This window comes from Amblyomma americanum, chromosome 1 (genome assembly GCF_052857255.1).
Source record: "Amblyomma americanum isolate KBUSLIRL-KWMA chromosome 1, ASM5285725v1, whole genome shotgun sequence".
Lineage (NCBI taxonomy): Eukaryota > Metazoa > Arthropoda > Arachnida > Ixodida > Ixodidae > Amblyomma > Amblyomma americanum.
In genome coordinates, this window is record NC_135497.1 from 96,693,419 (window position 1) to 96,716,435 (window position 23,017).

At 46.2% G+C, this 23,017-nt stretch overlaps 1 protein-coding gene across 1 annotated transcript in view; it reads left to right on the forward strand.

Annotated features, from left to right (window-relative positions):
- Not1 (CCR4-NOT transcription complex subunit 1) overlaps window positions 1–23,017 on the forward strand; it is a 145,462-nt gene that overhangs the window by 106,854 nt on the left and 15,591 nt on the right. The window contains 7 exon segments of the mRNA XM_077646286.1: window positions 884–1,308; window positions 3,335–3,374; window positions 3,376–3,579; window positions 9,996–10,235; window positions 11,792–12,175; window positions 12,241–12,498; window positions 20,923–21,172. Of these exon segments, the coding sequence (XP_077502412.1) occupies window positions 884–1,308; window positions 3,335–3,374; window positions 3,376–3,579; window positions 9,996–10,235; window positions 11,792–12,175; window positions 12,241–12,498; window positions 20,923–21,172 (1,801 nt within the window).

Here is a 23,017-nt window from a genome sequence, read left to right on the forward strand (position 1 = left end):
TGCTGAGAACATGGTTAACTTCAGTGACGTGGGTTCTTTTGATGTACATAGGAATTTCAGACATTTCCACATTTCGCCTGCATCACAAATACTGCCTCCAAAGTCTGGAATCGGACCCCTGCTCATGTGTTCGGTAGCAGAACTTCTCGCCACTATGTGCGATCGCCAAGACCAAAAGGAAGCCAAGAGTGCATTTGTGACATTTTAGTTACTAGTGCAGGGCACTTTTAGCTTAGTGATGCGAAAATGATTCTTCCCGCCAAGCTCATCATTTAAGCAGACACCGACGATGCTGAGCGGTTGACCATTTCAACGAAAGGCCGGCATGCACGCGAAGAGAGAAAATACTTACACAATGCTTGTAGATCAGGCAAGTCTGGTAGCCTGACCTGCAGTTGGATGCAAAGCACTGCCGGCACTAACAGCCAACACATCACAGCCACCAGGCCCATAGGCCATGACAATCGTCCACGGTAGTCTACAGGGTTGGCCTGGTCGGCCCGCTCCGCCACCTGAGCTTGCGCAACGATCATCGCAGCTGGTACTAAACCATGACACAAAAGGCTAGTTCTAGCAGACCTCGTTCATGCACTGTGCCCACCACAACGTAGAAGTAGAGAACCCAATGTTCACTCCTTGAGGTGCAAACATTATCTTAGTGTGCTCTGCGTAGGGGTGAGCGGTCAGCGTCAACACTTAAATACATCGTGGTGTGGACTGAACTGTAGTGTATGCATGACAGTCATTTTGTGTAGAAGCTTTGGCGTACACATTGGTATATGAAGACTTGAGCTCAAAATTAGCTTCTTGTGGCACCACAGGGAGCTGTGTATTTTGGGGTTAAGGGTTAGGGGAGACCAATGCCCATTGTTGTGGTGTGCAGACTGTGGAGAGCATGGCTGAGGGACTGAGCCACTCGCTGGGAGCAGACCCCGAGACTGCAGTGCGCTTTCGTGATGCCCACCTGGCAGTGCTGAAGACGCTGGCTGAAGGTTACGGTCATCCATGGGCAGCCAAACACATTACACGCTTTCTGCTTGAGCTGCGCGAGGAGATCCGCTGGAATGTGGACGTGGTTGACCCCCTGCTGCGCTCAGGCCTCTTGGTGCTGGCTACTTTTGACCTTCATCTGGCACAGTCCATGGAGAATGGCATGAACTTCCCAGCAGTCGATTTTGCCAAGCAACTGGTGCGACTTTACTTCTCCGAAGCCCGGCATGGTGACTACAACCTCTCGGAGTCGGACCTGTGCAATACTTTGGAGACGCTTGTGCGCATCAATGCTCACTCCAGGCAGCCACAGGAAGGGTAAGTAGCTCGCTTGCATTTTGCACGTGTCTGGGCTTACAATGTAATTCTGGGTAGCTTGGGTGGCCACTCGCTGGGAGCAGACCCCGAGACTGCAGTGCGCTTTCGCGAAGCCCACCTGGCAGTGCTGAAGACGCTGGCTGAATATGGTCATCCGTCCAGCCAAGCACATTACACACCCTGTCCCCTTAGGACTAGGGGTAAGGTAAAATTTGAAAAAAGAAATTGTTTTTTTTTCTTTTGCAATTTGAGAAGTTCAATTCTTTCTGTACATGTTCCGTGATCGCACTTTCCTCAGAAAGCCATATTTCGGTCTGAAATACGCTTTTCCCGAAACCAAGTAGTAAGTGGCCACGCCCCCTTTCCGGATACCCTCCCCGTTTGTTGTCAGTTTTTTCAATCAAGTCTACCAACTGATTTCAGCCAGATATAAAAAATTGTCTGGCAACTATAGTACAGCTCCTATTTTTTTAGCCAAGATAATCCTCAGACGCTGTGCACATTTCTTCCACGTTTCTGCAACTTTCATGCAGCTGTGTCCAGGTGCTTTCCCTTTTGATGAGTATTGTACTTTGAGCTGGTGTTAGTTGTTGATGATAAGTAGAGGTGCCCAGGTCAAAGAAGGCCTTCGTCAGGTGTGAATTCCACGGCAGCTGTTACACTCATCGTGAAAAAGGAAACTGATGTCCATGATGTAATGAGACACCGAACGCGCCAGCTCCTCGACATCGAAGCTTTCAAGATTTTTTGTGTGCTTCCAGGAAGAGGATGTGCTACAGAGTAGCAGCGAATATGCCTTAATGGACATGGGTGGCATTTGTGCCACAATTACAGAGTTGTGTGTGTAGACAGTGCAGTGGAAGTGTTAAGCTCATCGAAATTGTGACGAAGTGGGTAGGTGTTGCAAGCGTTTACAGTTCTGGGCGCTGTTCTTTTATTTAATGATGGTAGCATCGCATGGACCAACGTTTTGAAGGCTTGTGGATTAAACCCAGGGCGCAACACCATCGAGTGGCTGAAGGAAGCTGACCACGAGCAAATGTGCTTTGCGGACCAAGCAACGCGGCAGCTCGCAAAAGAGGCCTGGCAAGCAAAGCGACAAGCTGAATAAAAATGGTTTTTCACGTCTTTTTTCACTTTAGGCTCAATTATCTCAAAACAGTGTTTTTTCATACAAAGGTACTATTATTTCCAATGCCTTTCAAGACAGACGGCTGATTTTCTTTGCAATCATATACAGAAGTGTGTGTTTTTTCATACAAAGGTACTATTATTTCCAATGCCTTTCAAGACAGACGGCTGATTTTCTTTGCAATCATATACAGAAGTGTTGGCAACTACTGAACTTGAATTAAGCAATTTGACTAAGCTGTTTTTCCGTTATAAATTTTTAAATGCTCGAAGAACGCCCAAATTTATGCACTACAGGTAAAAATTTCATGGAAAATCACATTTTCAGCAAATTTCAATTATTCTAGTTCAGTAAAAGGTGCACAAAATTTGGAACAAAATGATATATGTATTACCAGAGTACTGTTATTGGTTGGTGAGAAACATGTATCTCAACATGGCCTAAAATGCATGGGAAGTATAGGGCTTACACTGTACCCTTAAGCATAAAACGAATGCTACGAATGTATAACGTTTATTTAATACAGATTTAATATGCATGAGTACAGGTTTGGACTCAAAATATTTTTTAAATTGGAGAAGCCCTTACATTCCACCATGCTGTCCATGATGTGTTGTACTGACTGTAGTGACATAATAAATGTAATAAGTGTATTGGTACAGTCCGCAGTGTTGCTGTGGCACATAAACATCCGTCAAACGACAACCTCTGGTCTAGAGCTGAACCTCATATACTGTACTGTAGAACATGAATTGGCCACTTGGAATTAGAAGTGCAGTTTGGGGCTTGTGGACTCCAGTCTCTGAAAAAGATAATCAGAAAATAGGCATAGCAAAACCATTTATTAGAACCATTTATTCTTTTAGAAGGGATTCAAAGATGGTGTGTTTTCAGGTTGTCTCAAGTGATGGAGATGCTGCGCAGCGGAAGTGGTGGGGGGCGCAGTGGAGTACGGGGGTGTGCCTAGCAGTGGGCCCATGTCAATGATGCACTCTGGCATCAGCCAGGCGCGCGAGTACGACGACCCGCCTGGTCTGCATGAGAAGACAGAATTTCTGCTGCGGGAGTGGGTGTCGATGTACAATGCTCCCACTGCTGGCAAGGACTCCACTAAGGCCTTCCAGATATTTGTACAGCAGGTAAGGCTAGGCTGCCTGCTAAACTTTGAGTGAGCGGTGCTTTGCGGCACCGCTCACTCAGTGCCGCCACTTCCCTGCGCTTCGTGCTGCTGTGCTGCGAATTATCGCCCTTTTCTTTCTTTCCCTACTTTTCACTGCACATTTACTGTCTTTCTTTTCTTAGCGATCCGCGCCACCTTTCTGCGTTCACAGCCAGCTTTACTTTTTTTCTATGCATGCTGCACATTTTGCCTCGTGATCCCAAGGCTTTTTATAAGTTGGCTTCCCCTCACAGCTTCCGAGCGTGGTAGCGAAGCTATCTCAGAGCACTGTTTTATTGTCTTTGGTATCCATTTGCCTCCAAATGTTGGCCTCGCACGCGCCGTTTGTCATCATTTCTTGGAAAGTACGTCACTACGGCTCTTTACTATAGCCATTTCTTTCAAAAAAGTTTTTACTATAACCAAAAAAAAAAGTACAGTTGTCTATAAAAGGTGAAATGGGGCCGCAGTTTCACTTTACTATATTATATCAAAGTTTACTATAGCGTGGTTCTACAGTTCAGTTGTGCCTTGTTAAAGGGGTCACTAATTTTTAATTAAGGTCTGCTTCTTTGTTTTCTGGTGTGGAGTGGAAATTAGACCAAATCTTGGGAACTTCAAGGTCAACCTAGGTCACCATTATCTTAAACAGAAGGAAGTGCAGTTAAGTACCTAATGGTGCCTGATGGGATCTCGTGGCGCAGTGATGTCTCTTTTAGCATCGCAGAAACTGCAGAGACTTTTTTTCACAACCATTCATGCAGTGCAGCAAATGGAAAGGCACATAGATAAGACACCTTATACAACTGTAATACATCAAGCCTGCAGCGCCGTTTTGATGGAGGTGAAACGCAAAAGGAACCTGTGTGCTGTGCGATTTCGGCGCACGTCACTGAACCCCAGGTGGTGGTCTAAAGCAATCCGGACCCTTCTACTACGAGTCCCTCATAACGCATGTGCATCTTTAGGATGCTGAACTACAGAAATGACAATTTATGTTTCTTGCAAACCAAAACAAAAGTAGGGGTGTTCAAATGTTTGAAATTTTGAATACAAATATGTTTGATGTTCGGTTCATATTTGGTTCGAAATATGGTTGTGCTGACCATTGTAACATGTAACAGATTCCTCTCCCCACCCGACCTTTTGCACACTTATGTAATGCCCCAACTTAAGGGCCTTTAAGTGAACAAACAATGATGATTAGAAAATTTTCTAATATACACAGCGAAGGAAAACTGTGTTAACTTGCTAAATCTGTTTCTAACCCAGGCAGCATTCTTTTTTTAAGCACCATTTGGCTGCTTATGCCTTGTGCTCTAGCCAGTACATACAAAGTTTACAATCTCATTATTCACAAAATTGACAGAGAAGAAAATTGGTGCCTCTCTTGTACACTGTGTGCATGCAGACTTGCTAGCCCAGCTATGTCAATCTGATATCATAATCAGGTGGCGCATATGGACGTGCTGACATATTGTGAAGAGCACCATCATATTCATGATCGTCATCATGCAGTTGTGGGCATTTGCCATGTTCTCAAAGAAAAGGCAAACCCACTTTTCCACCTTACTATTACATTCAAAACTCTTTGTAGTGCTCATGTAGGAAATGCAAATTATAGTAAAATATGTTGTAAGCACGCATAGAAACATAGCAGGTGAGTGGAAATTGCTGCATAGTGGCTGCAAGGATTCACAATAAGTGCCTGAGACAATTTAATATAAATGACTTATTTTCCGCAAGCTCAATATTTAACGAATTCAGGTAAAGTCGTGAGCTGGAGTATTTCACAAGTACTAAATTTTGCCAAGCAAAGGTTATCAGGCCCCTTAGCTCTCCTTTTGTCAAAATTATTTGCAGGTCCAATTTTTCACGAGGTCTTTGCGATTCGTGAAAAAGCAGAAATTTGGAGTACGTTCTCCCCACTCAATCGTGGCTGACACGGTTCAAAGCCGCCCGGACCCCACCCCGTGATCGCGTACGCTACCGAGCGCTCGCCGACCACGGCGGGCCTTGCTCTGGGGGAACAAAGGGACGACACATTGGCTGACACAAACAGGCATTTATTGCTACAGAAACAATAACGCCAGCTAGCAACAAGGTACGCTAATGAATCAAGGTCGTCCGACTCACCAGCAAGGTTCCGAGCGAATGTTCGCCCGCGCTAGGGCAAGGGATATATCCTCCGAAGGCCGGACGGGACGAGTACGGGAGCCTGTCTCCCCGTCGCTTCCTCGCCCCGCCGACGAAGAGCGGAGCCGCGAGCGACACGTCCGGCCGCACCGACGATCCCAGCCGAAGCCTCCATGCCCCCTCTCCCGCGCGCGGGCTTTGGCAGTCTTTTGCGCAGCGATGCTGGCGCCCTCTCTTGCTGACAAGGGAATGCGCTCAGCCTCGAGGTGAGACTGCCGCTGCACGGTGCCTCGCGGGAAAGCAAACTCAGGGGGCTGCAGAGCAGGTCCCCACATCCCCCCACCCTTAAATAGACCCACGCACCTGAAAGTACATGCTATGGAGGAGTCTCCTGGTCTTCATGTCCTTGAGGCACGTCTTGCAGCGGAGGTCACGCCGACAGTGTCCACGCAGACTTCCGCGGTATTCCGAAATGCGGCGTGAAGGTCTCCGCTGGGACGACTCGTATGGCCCGCGGACTACCGTGTCCGCAGGCCCGCGAATCGAAGGCCGGTGGGAAAACTGCAGGCCAGGATCCTGCAGTAGTCGCCAGGGCAGCAGCAGCCGGAGGTGACTGCTGACTGGTCTCGCCACAGCTGCCCCGGATGGATGCGGCGAACAGGATACAGGCCGCGCCGTCGCAGCAGGTGGCAGCGAGACGATGTGCACCGGACAGCAAGCCTGGGTGGCTCCACCGGATCTGCAAAATTGCCGAAACGCTCTCGGCGTGCCTTTAACGTAGGTCACGGGAGGGGAAACGGCATCCGCAAAGGCCTCGTGGCACAATGCCTAACTCGCTAGCAAAACGTGTCGGCGGCTGTGCAAACGCAAAGTTCGAGTGAACAAAGCCCTTTCTTGAGTTGAACGAGACCGCTCAGTTCGTGCGAGGTTACAAAAAAAAAAATACGGGTGGGCAGCAAAGTGCACCCCCTCTCAACGACACGGTCCGGTGGTTGTGTCTCTTTTAACGTGGTGCAGGCAGCTCCGAAAAGCCTCAGGCCTAACTACCACTCCGACAACGACCGTGACCACAACAAAGACCCGAAACGGGTTATGTGCGCGCAGCCGCGAGGAGACGTCAGCTTTGTGGGGTGGTCCTACCCCGCTCACTGCACAAAGCAGCTTCTGAGCGGTCGGCGCCCACCGTATCGGATTGTGTCGGAGCGCCCGGTGCCGAGCTGCAATACCAGCGAGCCTGTGGCCCCAGGCCACCCGGCTCCCGGAGCCGCGACTCCCAGAGTTGAAGAGACAGTAGAGAAAATATGTACAGAAACTCGGACTACCCACGTGGCTTCCGTACTCATTCGTTTTGGGCTCGGCGACTCCGCGGGCGCTAGGCCTCGCGCTCCCTCGATGCGGACCGATTCTCATGAAACTCCAGGGAAAAATGCGCTGAGCATGTCGAAAAGTTCAAACATGCTGCAGCGCAATACACCTCACACTCAAGAAAGCATGCCGCAGGTCCTAGCGATCAAAATTCACTCTAGGCCTAGCACTTGTCAAGTCCGGACAAAGAGTGTTCCTCGAACCGAACCGACAGTCGTCCAATGTTCCAAGAGCAGGCCCGACGTTGGGCTGCCAGATGTGGGGTTTGAATTGGGGAGATAAGTACGTTCTCCCCACTCAATCGCGGCTGACACGGTTCAAAGCCGCCCGGACCCCACCCCGTGATCGCGTACGCTACCGAGCGCACGCCAACCACGGCGGGCCTTGCTCTGAGGGAACAAAGGAACGACACATTGGCTGACACAAACAGGCATTTATTGCTACAGAAAATAACGCCAGCTAGCAACAAGGTACGCTAATGAATCAAGGTCGTCCGACTCACCAGCAAGGTTCCGAGCGAATGTTCGCCCGCGCTAGGGCAAGGGATATATCCTCCGAAGTCCGGACGGGATGAGTACGGGAGCCTGTCTCCCCGTCGCTTCCTCAGCGGAGCCGCGAGCGACACGTCCGCCCGCGCCGACGATCCCAGCCGAAGCCCCCATGCCCCCTCTCCCGCGCGCGGGCTTTGGCAGTCTCCCGCGCAGCGATGCTGGCGCCCTCTCTTGCCAGTTAATGTAACTGACAAGGGAATGCGCTCAGCCTCGAGGTGAGACTGCCGCTGCACGGTGCCTCGCGGGAAAGCAAACTCAGGGGGCTGCAGGGCAGGTCCCCACAGTCTTTGCAAAAATGGAGTTGTTTGCAGTAATTTGAACTTTGAGACTTCATATCATTTATCTTATTAAACAGCTCGCAGTTTCTTGCAAGGTACGGCTTGCATGAGCTGGCATACAATGAGTTTATAGGCGTTACCTGACAGCTGTAAGCATTGCTGTAGTATCTGTGGTGCCCTCCGTTGCCTCCAAGGCTTTCAGTGTGTGCGCCTCTGAACCCTCAAGGCTGTGCGTCTGTGCTGCAGCCATTTGCAGTCTCCCTTTGGCTTAGTACTGTTCAGAAGTGTTTGTTGGCAAGAAGGATCATTTTGGAACATTGAAGATTAAAATCTGTTCAGGGACATTCATGGATATCTGTGCTGCTAGAACACACAAATCACGATAAGAGTCTCACTTAAAAGAGCGTCAATCGAAAATTGTAGCTGCACTATGCATATATGCAAAGGTGCTGCGCGTGCTGAGAAATACTGAAAGCTGGAAATTTTAAGCACATCTATCCTCAAGAATCCCAACAGTGCAAGACTTTTACCACTTTCCAAGATGTATTCTTAGTACGTGCCAAGAATGAAAGTTACTCTCTCCTTAACAGATACCTGCCTGCGAGAAAGTATAGTAGTTTTTAATGCGAAAGCATTTCTTGTCTAATGAGTGGTGTGAACGAAAGTTGTGGAAAGAGCATGTCCACATGAACTGATTAAAAATAACGAAAAGAAAAGGGCGGCATAGGTGGGAATCGAACTCGGGGCTCCGGCGTGCGTGACGGGAACGCTTCAACTCCGCCACGACGCTTCATCGTTTGAAGTTGAATAAAGGGGACTCTAGTGAATGCACAGATGTCTCGGAAATGATTGTCACTACCCACGCAGCAGTAAGAGAAATGCTTTCGCATTACTGCACCTAAGCATACTTAAGTGCACCCCTGGAATTTTTCGGTAGTGTAGTAAATATTTTTTTTTGTCTTTAACAGCACATGCTTGATTCTAAAGTGCTTAGTATCAAATTCTAGAGGAGGAAATTCTCTTTCCAGTGATATTAGTCCCAAGCAACATGTTTTCAAAGAGAATATGAAAAACAATTTACTGAAAAAATTTGTAACCAGAAAGGAAAAGATAAACTTCACAGCTTCTTCGTACAGACATAATGTAAAGAAATTTCCGAATATTGATTTTATACACGAGGGACCTGCATAATATCTCAGCAATTCTGTGTACAGGATAACTTGATACGTAAAGAAAGGTTAGCCCTAGTGAGTATTGTGGCGCTGTGCAAAGCATTTCGTTGGTGTTGTGGAACAGATTGGCTGCATGTGCCTTGCAAGAAATTTTTTTCTGCTCTACTTTTCTTCTCGCATAAGCACAGTTTTGTTTCCGTATTTCTCCATTCTTTGGGGCTTGTTCTGAACGCCCTAAGGTGCATCTCAAGGAAGAACAAGAAGGGCAACCTTTGGTTCAGAGGATGTGGACATGAAGATGTACTTTGTGTCACTGCTGCCATCATCAAAAAACATCCACATAAATCATCAATCTGCAGAAACATGCTGTTTTCGTGGAGCAATTGCCAGCACCATCGGCGGTATCATGAAAACTACACTCATCAACTGACTCTGGAGGGGATGCCGGAGGGGTTTTAACACTGCGTGGTGGAAAAACAAAACAGAAAATTTAAACAAATAGTTCCTCTCTTCCCCACTGGCTGATGCTAGCTGTCCTAAAGCACTCGTGGCTAGGTGGCGTGAACCACCACCCGATTTAAAGGGTTCAGCCTTATCCATTCATCCATCCATTCATTCACTTTGAAAGTGCAAAAATACAAATTTGGAACCATCAATAGCAGGTCAGTGGGAATAGGCGTGGGCAGGAAAGTGTTCATCCTTATTATGCTCAATACGAAGATTGTGTAATTGCATTTTTATTCCGATGTGTGTTAAGAAAGCCGTGCAAGGGTGCGACTCCAAGATGGATTTTGTTTTTATGTCTACAAACTTGAGAATGCTGAATAACTTGTTTTGTGGCCATCTGGCGTCACTCATGTAGGTGCTAATTTTAACTTTTAAACCTTTTTGCAGATGAATGTGCAAGGCATTTTGAAAACAGATGATTTGATCACACGATTCTTCCGCCTCAGCACAGAGATGTGTGTGGAGCACTGTTACCGGGCCCTCATGGAGCAGACTCCCAGCAATGCAACTATTGTTCGCTCAAAATGTTTTAACTCTCTTGATGCATACATGCGTCTAATTGCATTGCTGGTCAAGCTGAGTGGGGATGCATCGAATCCAACAACCAAGGTTAACCTGCTCAACAAGGTGAGTTGTATAGAGCGTAATGTCCGGGAAAGTGGATCATTCAGAATCACTTGCTAAACAGGCTGGTTAGCTATTGTTAATGCAAGGGCTATAGGGCCCGTTCTGCTGTTTGTAGACTTCTGTCCACACTTGCATTGTCTTTACCTTGAAAGAAATCTCTCAGAGTATCCATTCTGGAGGCAGCCAGGGCAAAAGTAGCTAGAATTTCATCATAGTAGTTGTTTTTTGGGTGCTCATTGCACTCATGCCCTGTGGAAAAGCCCTGCTGGCATGTTGTATGTCTTTTCTGAATGCTCCATCGTTCACTGTGGAGATGTTGTCCTAGAGACTGTCTGCTGCTGATTCTGCTTTTCATGTCTTGTACCCCAAGCTTTGCCTGGGAGTATGTTTCATCATAGTCTTTTCTGGATGCCTCTACCCATTGCACTTGTGCCGTGTGGAGGAGCTGCCCTGGCAGCGGCTAGTCACTGCTGCGTGCCTTCTCCAGTCTCATATTCCTAACTTGGCTAGTGTTCTAGCGCGATGTCTGTTGGTCGCTAAACATGGTGTACAATGCATAGCCGTGCATGTACTTGCCAAGAAATCATATTACTCCGGAACGTATGAAGCAGAAGAAAAACTATAACTCTCTTGGACATTTGTATTGCTCTTTAGTTTGAATGTATTAACTGGGAACATATCAACAAGGTCCTACTGATAAAGAGTGCAGTCTATCAGAATCAAATAAAAACACTGCACTATCCAAGTGCAGTACTGGTTGTCTTGAATTAATGCTCATATCTCAAACTGCAAAATAGAAATTTGGTTGATTAGAGCTAAGGTTCTACCAGTGGGGGATGCTCATGTGGCTGAACTGGCATTCCCTCCGAGTGTTCGGCGCGCAGTAGCAGGAATGCAAAAATGCTAAGTTTTGCATGCTTCAACTGTTATAGCACATTCACTGCTGTCCCTGCTTGGGTGGTATTAGAGTTCACGAAATCTTTTCCCCAAAGTCAGCTCAAGTCCAGTATGCAAAAACAAGGTAGTGAAGCTTACAGGAAACATATGTCTACTCAAAAATTGCGAGCAAAGCAAAATTCAGCGCCATTCAAAGTGAGGACCATACGCACTAAAAGAAACCATTCACACAGCGTTACCTGGCTCCACTTCTTGGCTTAGATAAAAGTCCGAAAGCATGCGCAGTTTCGTTATCACCGGCTTTGAGATTGCATCTCTGATGCCCATAAGCCTAATGACAAAAGCCATTGCACGCTACCTGCTTTCTTAGTGCTGTGCAGAGTTGTACAAAATGATCATCGTAATGTTACTTCTTCATAAGTTGTTGGTCCATAACCTTTAAGAATGCCTACTTTTCATATATATGCGGTTGAATAGGTTGAAATTGGTTCATCCCGTATAAAGATTCTGTTCCTTGTATGGCAAGCTGGAGCTCCTAGTGTCTCTAGCATCAGTTATTCACTGGTGTCAAATTAGAACTAACTGAAATCCATCTGGTGAAACATCGGTTCTGGCATCGTGGTTTTCATTCATTTTCTCGTTTGCTTTGCCTTGTGCAGGTTCTTGGGATTGTGGCTGGCGTGTTGCTTCAGGATCATGAGTCACGGGGCCTGGAGTTCCAGCAGCTTCCTTACCACCGCATATTTATGATGCTGTTCCTTGAATTGAGTGCCCCTGAGCCAGTTTTGGAAGCCATTGGCTTTCACGTGCTGATGGCGTTCTGCAACACGCTGCATGTTCTGCAGCCATGCAAGGCCCCTGCATTTGCGTACTCTTGGCTGGAGCTCATCTCTCACCGTGTATTCCTGGGCCGTGTTCTGGCCCTGACTCCACAGCAGAAAGCCTGGGGAATGTTTGCGCAGCTCCTTAATGATTTATTCAAGTTCCTGGCCCCTTTCCTGCGCAATGTGGATCTTGAGAAGCCCATTCAGCTTCTATACAAGGTGAGGCATGGAAACTAGCCTGAAAGGGCCTGCTTACAGCAAGTGACGACTCTTTTCTTTTTCAGGGTACATTGCGAGTGCTGCTGGTACTGCTGCATGACTTTCCAGAGTTCCTCTGTGACTACCACTATGGCTTCTGTGACCTCATTCCAGCTAACTGCATTCAGATGCGCAACTTGATATTGAGTGCCTTTCCCAGACACATGCGGCTGCCTGATCCTTTCACACCAAACCTGAAGGTGGAAGTTCTGCCAGAGATCACACAAGCGCCGAGAGTCCTCACAAACTTCGCTTCAGTTATCCAACCCCAGAGCTTCAAAAAGGCAAGTGCAGTGTTAAATCTTTGTTAGGCAGGCATATGTTCTCCTTGGCACTATGATATAGTGTCTTTTAAGGCGAAAGCCTTTAATGGCTCATACTTGCGGCCATGACCTTGTCCGGTCTCAAGTCATGTCACACCGATGACTAAATTAACTTGATAAGAAAAAAAAAATCTTTGTGCACTGTAGGATTCGAACTACCATCCTTCCATTCTGCAGCTGAGCGTGCTAATGACTACGCTACTTCCTGCGAATGCGTATGTAGTTGTCCAGCGTAAGGACGCTGGAGAGTGTTTGCAGAACGGCATCAAATCAGACGGATGCCTCCCAAACGCCCTCCGGTGTCTAGCATTTAAGATTCACAAACAATTGTGTACTTAATCAACATTTTAACCACACATCAGTGACACAAGCAGGAACACTGCACTAAAGGCTTTCGCCTCGCCGCGCACTTTAGGTCAACAAAGTGCCCCCTGAATTTTTTAGTGCAGCGCCTGTTTTATTGGTGTCACATGTGAAAGCAGTACACCTGCTGTATATTGGGCTTTAACTACAAATGGCTGCCTTTTTGCCAGCTATTCGCTGCCAGCAGCTGCCATAAGAGCTATTTGCATGATATTTTCACAAAAAACTGGCCAAGGAGTGTGTATTTTTAGCAAAAAGTATAGTGCTAGACCTATGCTTGGTTACTTTTTCTGTATAGTAGAGTCTTGGTCATACGAATTTCTCAGGGTCCCGAAAAAAATCCGTATCTGATGTGCGTATCATTCAAAATGAATGAAATTTGTATGCAGAATTTACGTAGATCCGTTTCCGGCTGGCGGGGTTTACTTACAGCCGCGCGCCACTGCTCACTCGCGTTGTCGGTGCTGTGCTGGTCGCACGTCACCGCGACTGGCGATCATGGCATCTGCGATGTACAGGCAGCGCACTCCCACTCGCTACTCGTGGTGCGCACCGTGCGACTGGCGATCCCGGCTCAAGCGTTCATATCATCCACAGTCTGGTGGGGGGCTGTTCGTAGCATCCGAATTTCTACCCATCGCGCACAATGCATGCACTCTGGCTGGGGCGTTTCATGAATTCATATCATTTCGAAATTCGTATCAACCAGGATCGTATCATTGAGATTCTATTGTAGTACTATGAGCCAAAGTGTGGTTGTTGTCCTTGAATTATATTTGTCTTTGCCATGTAGCAAAAATGCATCTAAGGAGTACTTATTACCTGGGGCAGAAGTAAATACATGCACTGTAGCCGCAGCTGTGGTGCATTAGACTAGAGATGATTCAAGGGAAGCTGAATGATTCTTGAAATAGACCTCTCCCTGGTGTAAGCAGCGCGGTGTCAAAAGGGCGTGACCCAGGGGCTAAAATCATCCTCTTTCCCTTATGAATTGGTTCTGCATGTTGCCGTGCGTTGCCCCACCGCCTTTCTTCTCTGGCCGCCACAGTGGCCCAATGGTTATGGCACTGGGCTGCTGACCCGAAAGATGCGGGTTTGATCCTGGCCGCGGCGGTCGAATTTCAATGGAGGCGGAATTCTAGAGGCCCATGTACTGTGCGACGTCAGTGCACGTTAAAGAACCCCAGGTGGTCGAAATTTCCGGAGCCCTTCACTACGGCGTCCCTCATAGCCCGAGTCGCTTTGGGACGTTAATCCCCCATAAACCATAAGCCTCTCTTCTGATTAGGGGTGGCTAGGTACTTCTGCAGTCTTCCGATTAGAGCCGCCGTGCGATGATGATGCAGGCCGGGAGAGGTCTATTCAACAAGCTTCAAGCATTCATTGTGCCAGGTTATCTTACGGTAGCGTTTAAAATGGCGGCGTAATTGCTGATTAAAGCGGCGATAACTATCTGGTTTCGTGCTTGCAGAGAAGCCATGTGATGCCATAATCTACAGAAGCAGTCCGATTTTGGCTGCTTCTGCCCACGTCCTACCGTGCCTCATTTAATGCCACCAAGCACATAGCGCAGGTTTTAGCTTTGCAGTCATCTTGGTTTTTTTTTTTTTTTTTTACAGCGAGCATTTCTGCAATGCAGCGTACTATGCCCATAGGTGACGTCATCATGCGGCTTGTACCCATCATGGCTTTTTCAGCAATTGCATCTTTATTTCAAGCGGTAGCATGAAAAAAGTTGGCTTGATTTTATTTGCAAATTTCACACCTTCAGCCTCATGAACTTCGTTGAATTCTATACACTGCTCAGTTGCCCTTAGTGCACAAAAGTAATTTCATATTATGCTATTTTTTGACGGAAGCAGTTTCAGACCAGTTGCATTTCACTGAGTTGCAGTATGATTCATATTTCTTCAACAATAAAAAAAAAAAATCTGTAGACAGCAACTTGGTCCTTATTCAACATTTTGACGTGATCACATTATCACTAGATCACAGCAAACTGTCATCAGCTGTATTGAAGTATTTCTGATCCCCGAACAGCTAACCATAGAATAATGCAAGCAATTCTCCCTTCAGCAAGCAATTTTCATACCAAAGGTTTACTTCAACAAAATTTTTGTAAGTAAAACTGAACCTGTGAACTTATGGTGTTAAGAAATGTACGGACACCAATTTGCCTGTTTCTATTTTTAGAGGTTAACACAGTGGACTCACTTAATTAATTCAAATTCAGTTTATTCAAACTGACTTTTCTGTCTTGCCGCTCCTGTGCCAATGCGTGCTTCCCTCGCTTTCCCCCTGCATGGTATTTCCGTTCTTCCAGTGCGCTGAAACTCTCCACTCGTCCCGTGCTTCTCGCTGTTTGTGTGGTGAAGCCTCCTCACACGTGACACCCGTGTGCGAAGAAGCTCCAGCACTACACTTTTAAGACACTGAAAGAAGCTATGGAGGCTTTTACCATTGTGGAGCAGTTCAGCTTCCGACACTCTCGATAGTGTGCACCAATTAAAAAACTTAACAAAACTGTGAGAAATCCCTATTGTCGTGCAGTTCTCGTCATAAAAGGGTATAACAACTGCCCATGTTCCCACCAAATGAATTTCGCTTTCACGTGAACAGTTTCTGGCAGTTTTGGGCAGCCATTCATTGGTTCCAAATGCAGATGATTCGGGCGTTTTTTACATTCCTTTGAAATCTGAATTAGCGAGGTTTTACTGTACTGTAGCATGTTGCTTCTATTCATTTATCTTAGCCACAAAGTGTGAGCAGTAATGTTTTGCCAGGTTCATAAATGAAAGCGAATGCTGGTAGAGCACTTGGAGTGGGCATGTTGGCTGGCCTGCCTTCTTGCTAGAATATCTAGTTCACATCATTCCAAGGGTCTAAAGTCTTGACATCATTCCTTTTGCTGACTCACTTTTAGGCTCCGAAGGAATAATCTGCAGATGGAAAGAGTACACTAAAACTTCGTTAATTCGAAGTCATTGGGATCGGAAAAAATGTTCGAATTAACCTGGTTTTCTCATTCACCGATCATGGCAAAAGAATGAGACCCATGCAAAAAATTTCAATGCTGGAACGTGCTACTTTTATTGGACAAATTTTGTGGTTACTCTATACTGCCATGTGAAAGTCGACACCCCAACTCGTAGCCCCTGATGCCTTAAGGGCACAGGGTAAGCCCTATACTTCCCATGCATTTTAGGCCATGTTGAGGTACATGTTTCTCACTAACTAATAACAGTAGCCTAATAATACATATATCATTGTTTGCCAAATTTTGTGCTCTTTTTACTGAACTAGAATATTTGAAATGTGTTGAAAATTCGATTTTTAATAAAATTTTTTCCGGTAGTACACAAATCTGTCCTTTCTTTGCGCATTTCACAATTCATAACAGAATAACTGCTCAGTGAAATTGCTTAATTCTAGTTCAGTAGTTGGCAACACTTATGTAGATGATTGAAAAAAAAATCAGCCGTCTGTCTTGAAAGGCATTGGAAATAATGGTACCTTTGTAAGAAAAAACACTGTTTTGAGATAATAGAGCGTAAAGAGAAAAAAAGATGTGAAAAACCATTTTTTATTCGCAGAAACGCCTCCATAGTAATTGGTTTAATAGCCCCCTGCTTCGTAGTCACTGTCGCCGTCATTTTTTCGCTTTTCGGCTTGTCATTTTGACTGTCGGGCCTCTTTTGTAAGCTGTTGTGTTGCTCGGTCCGCAAAGTACATGCGCTTATGGTCAGCTTCCCTCAGCCACTTGATGGTGTTGCTCCCTGGGTTCAATCCACACACCTTCACAACGTTGGCCCGTGCAATGCTACCATCATTAAATGAAAGAACAGCATCCAGTGTTGCCATCCGTAGGGTCCGAAGCCTAACAAACACATTCTTTGGCGCGCGTTCCCAAACAACATGGTTGAACGACTCATTTGCATTTTGAGTTCGCCCATGCAGGCACTTCTCTAGGAGCTCAGCCTTTGATAGCTCCCTATAAATGGGTTTGATAGCCTCCAAGACAGATGCAGGCAAACTCTCCTTGTGGAAAAATGGCTTGCCCTCTGACTGACTTCTGTTAAAGGCACACCACGTATCAGGTCCCTTTGGGCAAAGTCCATGGCATGGGTCATCGTCTGTGGCCGATAAGTGGAAGAAGGTTGCCCAAACGGCCTTTCGCATTTCATCCAGGTTTCCTACATTTCTTCTGATGGCCAAACCATAGTACGTCTGGAGCTTGTCTATTACTGCATCAGTCAGTCGGCCTCGGCCCGAGAGGCTCTTTCCATCAGAGAGTTTTCCTGCTTTGTTTCCTTTTTTTAGTCTTCGTAACCTTGTGCCCATCCTTTTTTGCACATGCCCTATGCACTCAACCTTGGATATTTCAACGGAATCACCATATGGCATTTGTGCCTTCACAGCCATAAAAGCCTTGCTGTCACCATCCCCAAGGTATTTGACGTATCGAACGCCGTGAAGCTCCTCACTCCTGCCAAAAATTTTCAGTGCTCCTGCGACTTCCATTCCACCGCTGGTGCCTTGGTAGTTGCTTTGGCACACCTCTCTATGAAGGGGGTCACTGTTTGTACCCTTGATGCTGCACTTTGGACAACGTTTAGACAAAACCTCCACATCCAGCACTTTCCCAGAGTCTACACTGGTCGCAGAGACTATGCCGTTATTGGAAGTATGGCCTCGCTTCTGCCAGCTTCCATCAAGAGCAACTGCGATGTCTTTATCCCCCTCATTCAGCTGCACAGCTTCGTCAGCTGCCCTTTTCATCGACTCCTGAGCAGCAGCTTCGATGTGACCTAGAAGCTCTTGATTGTATTTCGCAAACTTTGTTGGCGGCTTAGGAAGGTTTAGCATAGCACAGAGTATATTTCCTGCAGCCATTCCCTTACCAATGGACCTCAAGGCATACACTAACCTAAGGTTGGCTTCATAGAGGCCAGAAGTAGCTTTCTTCGACGTCTCAAATCGTTGTGCGGCACTACACACTTCACAGTTCAAACTGTAAACGCTTGCAACACCTACCCGTTTTGTCACAATTTCGATGAGCTCAACACTTCCACCGCACTCTCTGCGCACACAAATCTGCGTAATTGCGGCACAAATGCCGTCCATGTCCATTAAGGCATATTGGCTGCTGCTCTGTAGCACATCCTCTTCCTGGAAGCACAGAGAGAATCTTGAAAGCTTCGATGTCGAGGAGCTGGCGCGTTCGGCGTTCGGGATCTCATTCGGTCGTGGACATCCTTTTGCTTTTTCATGATGAGCGTAGCGATTGCCGTGAAATTCACGCCTGACGAAGGCCTTCTTTGCCCTGGGCATCTCAACTTATCAGCAGCAACCAACACCGGCACAATTTACAATACTGATCGAAAGGGATAGCACTCGGACGCAGCTGCATGAAGGTTGCAGAAACGTGGAAAAAACGTGCAAAGCGTCTCAGGATTGTCTTGGCTAAAAAAGAGGAGCTGTACAATAGTTGCCAGACAATTTTTTATATGTAGCTGATTTTAGACAAGTTTTGAAATCAGGTGGTGGACTTTTTGGTTGAAAAAATTGACGTTAATCTTGAAAGGGGGCGTGGCCGCTCACTACTTGGTTTCGGAAAAAGCGTTTTTCAGCCGTAAATATGGCTTTCTGAGGAAAGTGCGATCATGGAACATGTGTAGAAAGAATTGAACTTCTAAAACTCCAAAAGAAAAAAAAACGATTTTTTTCTAATTTTACCTTACCCTGTGCCCTTAAGAAAAGTTTGCTCCAAATGAAAGTCATGTACCCCTCCCCACCCCCCCATTCCCTTTCTCCGCTTCATCTCGCCACCGTGCTTTGTAGTTTCCCGTGGGATGGAACCGCAGCGTGTGCACAACTCAAAGCAATAAACGTCTAATGAGCAATCACAAGGACAGCAGCCTGAAGCCGGTGGAGATCATAAGCAAAAAAAAAAAAACAGCATTCCACCCTGCCTTCTACATTCGCGTATGGCCCGACTGACTAGCAGCAAACTGAACTGTAAACTGTCCCATAGTTTCGAACTCTGCGCGCCCCGGGGATTATTGGAAGTTTGCTGCCGCGCTATCTACCGCTCGTCCGAGCTAGAGACTGCCAGTGCAAAAGAGCTGGGTGAACAGCGCGCAGTGAGAATTTTCATTAGTGGATCCAAGTTGTATACGGATTAACGACTTTTTATGACGCTTGGAGCCCTATACGTCCTACCAGGAACGAGCACTGGCACGGGACGCATACTACCTGCCGCTCGTCCAAAACTACTTGCACTGCAAATAACATGATGCTGGTAACCTACCCCTCTAATTATGGCACATCTCAAATAAACGGCACTGGCGCGGGCTGGCGTTGCACGCATTAAACCAGTCGCGGGCATGGAGTGAGAGTGGTCGCGTAGTGTGAAAAGCGCAGGCACACGTTTCGGTGGGACTACTGGGGCTGGGGTGCTTCGCATACCAAGCATCTGCATCGCTCAGCAGCGGCGCATGGCTCCCAGGGGCCGTTGCTTCACCAGAATCGAGAATTTTTGCTTTGCACACCGGATGAACTAACCGGGCTGGATCAGGCTGGTGCTTTGAATTATCAGTGATTTTGAATGAACCGAGTTCGAACTATCAAGGTTTTTCTGTACTTGTCTCATACAACCATTTTAGCAACAGTTTCATTCTATGTGTTGTCTTCTCGTTAGTTCTAAGTATAGACTTTTTGAATGCTGAATTGTTCACTGGGACTGCCACTAATACCGCTGTCAAGCATGCAAAATAAAGTGCAGTTATGGGGAGTCCACTTCAGTCCCTTGAGTGCACTTTACGCTATGCGGTGCTGAACAGGAAAACAGAGTGCGCGTGTAGATAGACAGTGGCAGCTGGCTAAAAACAATATATATATATATATATATATATATATATATATATAAATGGTGATTTGTTAACATAACCTTCAGAAATATGCCAGTTTCGAGTAGTAGAGTACATAAAAATGAGCATAACTTAATTTTTGGCTGCGACCGCATTAAATTTGGTAAAAATGTGACATGCCAAGGCAAGTTCCTAGCACGTCCAGAATCCGGACCACAAATAGCATGGCGGACTACAGTGCATTTTTGTGATGTATTGTTTTGCTGGTCGCTGTCATAAAACCATTGCACAAATAAAGGATATAAGCAACAGCTAAAGTCAACTTGTGTGCGCATTTCAAAGCGAAAGCTTTACTGGCTATATCGACAAGGTCGTTTCCGCAAAACATATCCGCAGCAGTTGTGAGAAACTTAGAAGAGGTAGCGCCAATCGAATGCTTGTAATGGAGAGAGGATGATGTGAGGATGCTGTGCCAAAAATATGTCAATAGAGTGATTAGTTAATTGTAGCCAAAAATGTCCAAAAGGTGTGCAGAGCCAGGGCAGCGTCTGGCGCCAAATTTGAAAATGAAGTGTGGCGCCAAGTTTGAAAACTCAAAATGGGCAATTGATGGAACTTGATTAAGTAAGACAATTAATTGTGGTAATTGGAAATTGGATGTATTTACATCAGTGATTAATCGAATAAATGTGAGAAGAGACGAGTGGAGCAAAGGCGACGAGTGAAGCAAAGAGAGGAAAAGGGGGCCAAAGAGAAACGGGGCGTCAATGCTTTTGCATTCCTCCAATGCGGGTTACTTCAGTGACCTCAAACGTTTTTGTTATATATTACTTATTATGGTGAAAAAATCACTGCCGTTGAGACTACATACTCAGCAGTCAGTGTGTCCGACTTGAGGGCGCACTTTGGCGAGTGCACTCATGTTACACCGTTTAGATGTGCTAGAGTGTACTTTTAGCAAGTGACACTCTTTGTGAGTGTAATTTATTTTGTGCGCTTGACACGGGTATAAACCTCTGTGAGAAGTTTTTTGGGGCAAAGTAATATGTAAAATGGCTTGCATGTGCTTGAGGACATCAAAATTGGAGTTTTCTTTTTGATTAAAATGGCACAGAATGTTATTGTATGTAAAACTCCTTGGCTTTCGTTGCAGGATTTGGATTCCTACATCAAGACACGCGGTCCTGTGACATTTCTGTCAGAACTTCGCAGCAACCTGCAGGCAACAACTGAGCCTGGCATTAATTACAATGTGCCACTGATGAATGCACTGGTGCTCTATGTGGGCACCCAGGCCATTGCTTATATTCAGAGCAAGAGCCTGACTCCCAGTATGAGCACAATTACTCATTCATCGCACATGGACATATTCCAGAACTTGGCTGTTGACCTGGACACTGAAGGTGAGAATGCTCATTTTGTACAAATTTTTAATTTAATGTTGTATGTTATTTAGGAATGTTGCTGATGGTAGCTGTTTGGTCTAGCAATTTCCCTTGTACATTTTAGGCTCGTACAAAAATGCTGCTCAACCTGCAGCTAGATGAATGCATTTATTCGCTCTTAGCGAAGAGTTCAAATGACTTGTCACAGGCATTCTAATTCCCTTTAGTATACAACATAATGTAAAGCACTAACCACACACCACGGGGTCCCCATGAGATGTGCCGAAGCATTGCAAGACGCTCATTCGTGCACTTTCTCAACTTTCTGAAACAGACGTCAGGTTGTGCATAATGAGTCTAGACTTCTTGAATCTTGAGTGATTTAAGTTTTTCTCTGATTATTTTGCAGAAGACTTTTAAGTTTTACAATGTGTTTCTTTGTGAACATATGACGGTGCGTAAAGACTTTCATTGGTACATCAATTGACACCTCTTTTTGGGCTAGTTGGTGCATACTTGAATTAGAGAAAACCTAGCGCCAAAACCGTGCAAACCACAAGGACGAACGACGACGAGATACAAGCGCTATACTCAACTGAATTTTTATTGAAGCCAGGATGCAGCTTATATAGGGTGAAGCTTCAAGGGGAGAGAAAGGTGACAAGGAGGAGAAGGTGAACAAAGGCAACATCGCTTCGCAGAAACGGGCAGGGAGCCAAAAATCACACAAGAAAAAGAAAAATTACATAACTAAATCTAAAAAGTTAAACTCTGAGGCAAAAAGAGATAAAGGAACTGATGCACCTACAGCCAAATTCCTTTATGTAGAAAGCCTCCAGGCTAATACGCGCAGTCTTTATCTATGCTCTTGTCAAGAATCTTCGTCTCATTCAAACGCGCCTCTCACCCGTCGCAGCTCATTACGTGCTAAACCAAATGTGCGCACTTATCTTTTGAGTCAGACAAATTTCGGGCATGGTCCCCCAAACGCTCGTTGATGCAGCGGCCAGTCTGACCGACATAAAACTTCCCACAAGTTACGGGAATAGCGTAGACCACTCCTACGGAACACTTGATAAACGGAGTGTCGTGCTTTATCTGGCAACCCCGCTTCCTAGAGTTTGTTTCGGGGGCACATTTCCAGCTTGTTGGGAACCGAAAAAATGACACTCACGCCATACCTGTTGGCCACTTTCCTCATGTTGCACGCAAGACCTCGCACAACTTGAGGAAAGTGGCCAACAGGTATGGCGTGAGTGTCGTTTTTGTGTGAGGTCTTGTGCATAACTTGAGGAAAGTGGCCAACAGGTATGGCGTGAGTGTCATTTTTTCGGCTCCTAACAAGCTGGAAAAGTTGTGTCCCCAAATCTGAAACTCTAGGAAGGGGGTTGCCAGATAAAGCACGACACTCTGTTTATCAAGTGTTCCGTAGGAGTGGTCTATGCTATTCCCGTAACTTGTGGGAAGTTTTATGTCGGTCAGACTGGCCGCTGCATCAACGAGCGTTTGGGGGACCATGCCCGAAATTTGTCTGACTCAAAAGATAAGTGCGCACATTTGGTTTAGCATGTAATGAGCTGCGACGGGTGAGAGGCGCGTTTGAATGAGACGAAGATTCTTGGCAAGAGCATAGATAAAGACTGCGCGTATTATTAGCCTGGAGGCTTTCTACATAAAGGAATTTGGCTGTAGGTGCATCAGTTCCTTTATCTCTTTTTGCCTCAGAGTTTAACTTTTTAGATTCAGCTATCATGTAATTTTTCTTTTTCTTGTGCGATTTTTGGCTGCCTGCCCGTTTCTGCGAAGCGATGTTGCCTTTGCTCACCTTCTCCTCCTTGTCACGCTTCTCTCCCCTTGAAGCTT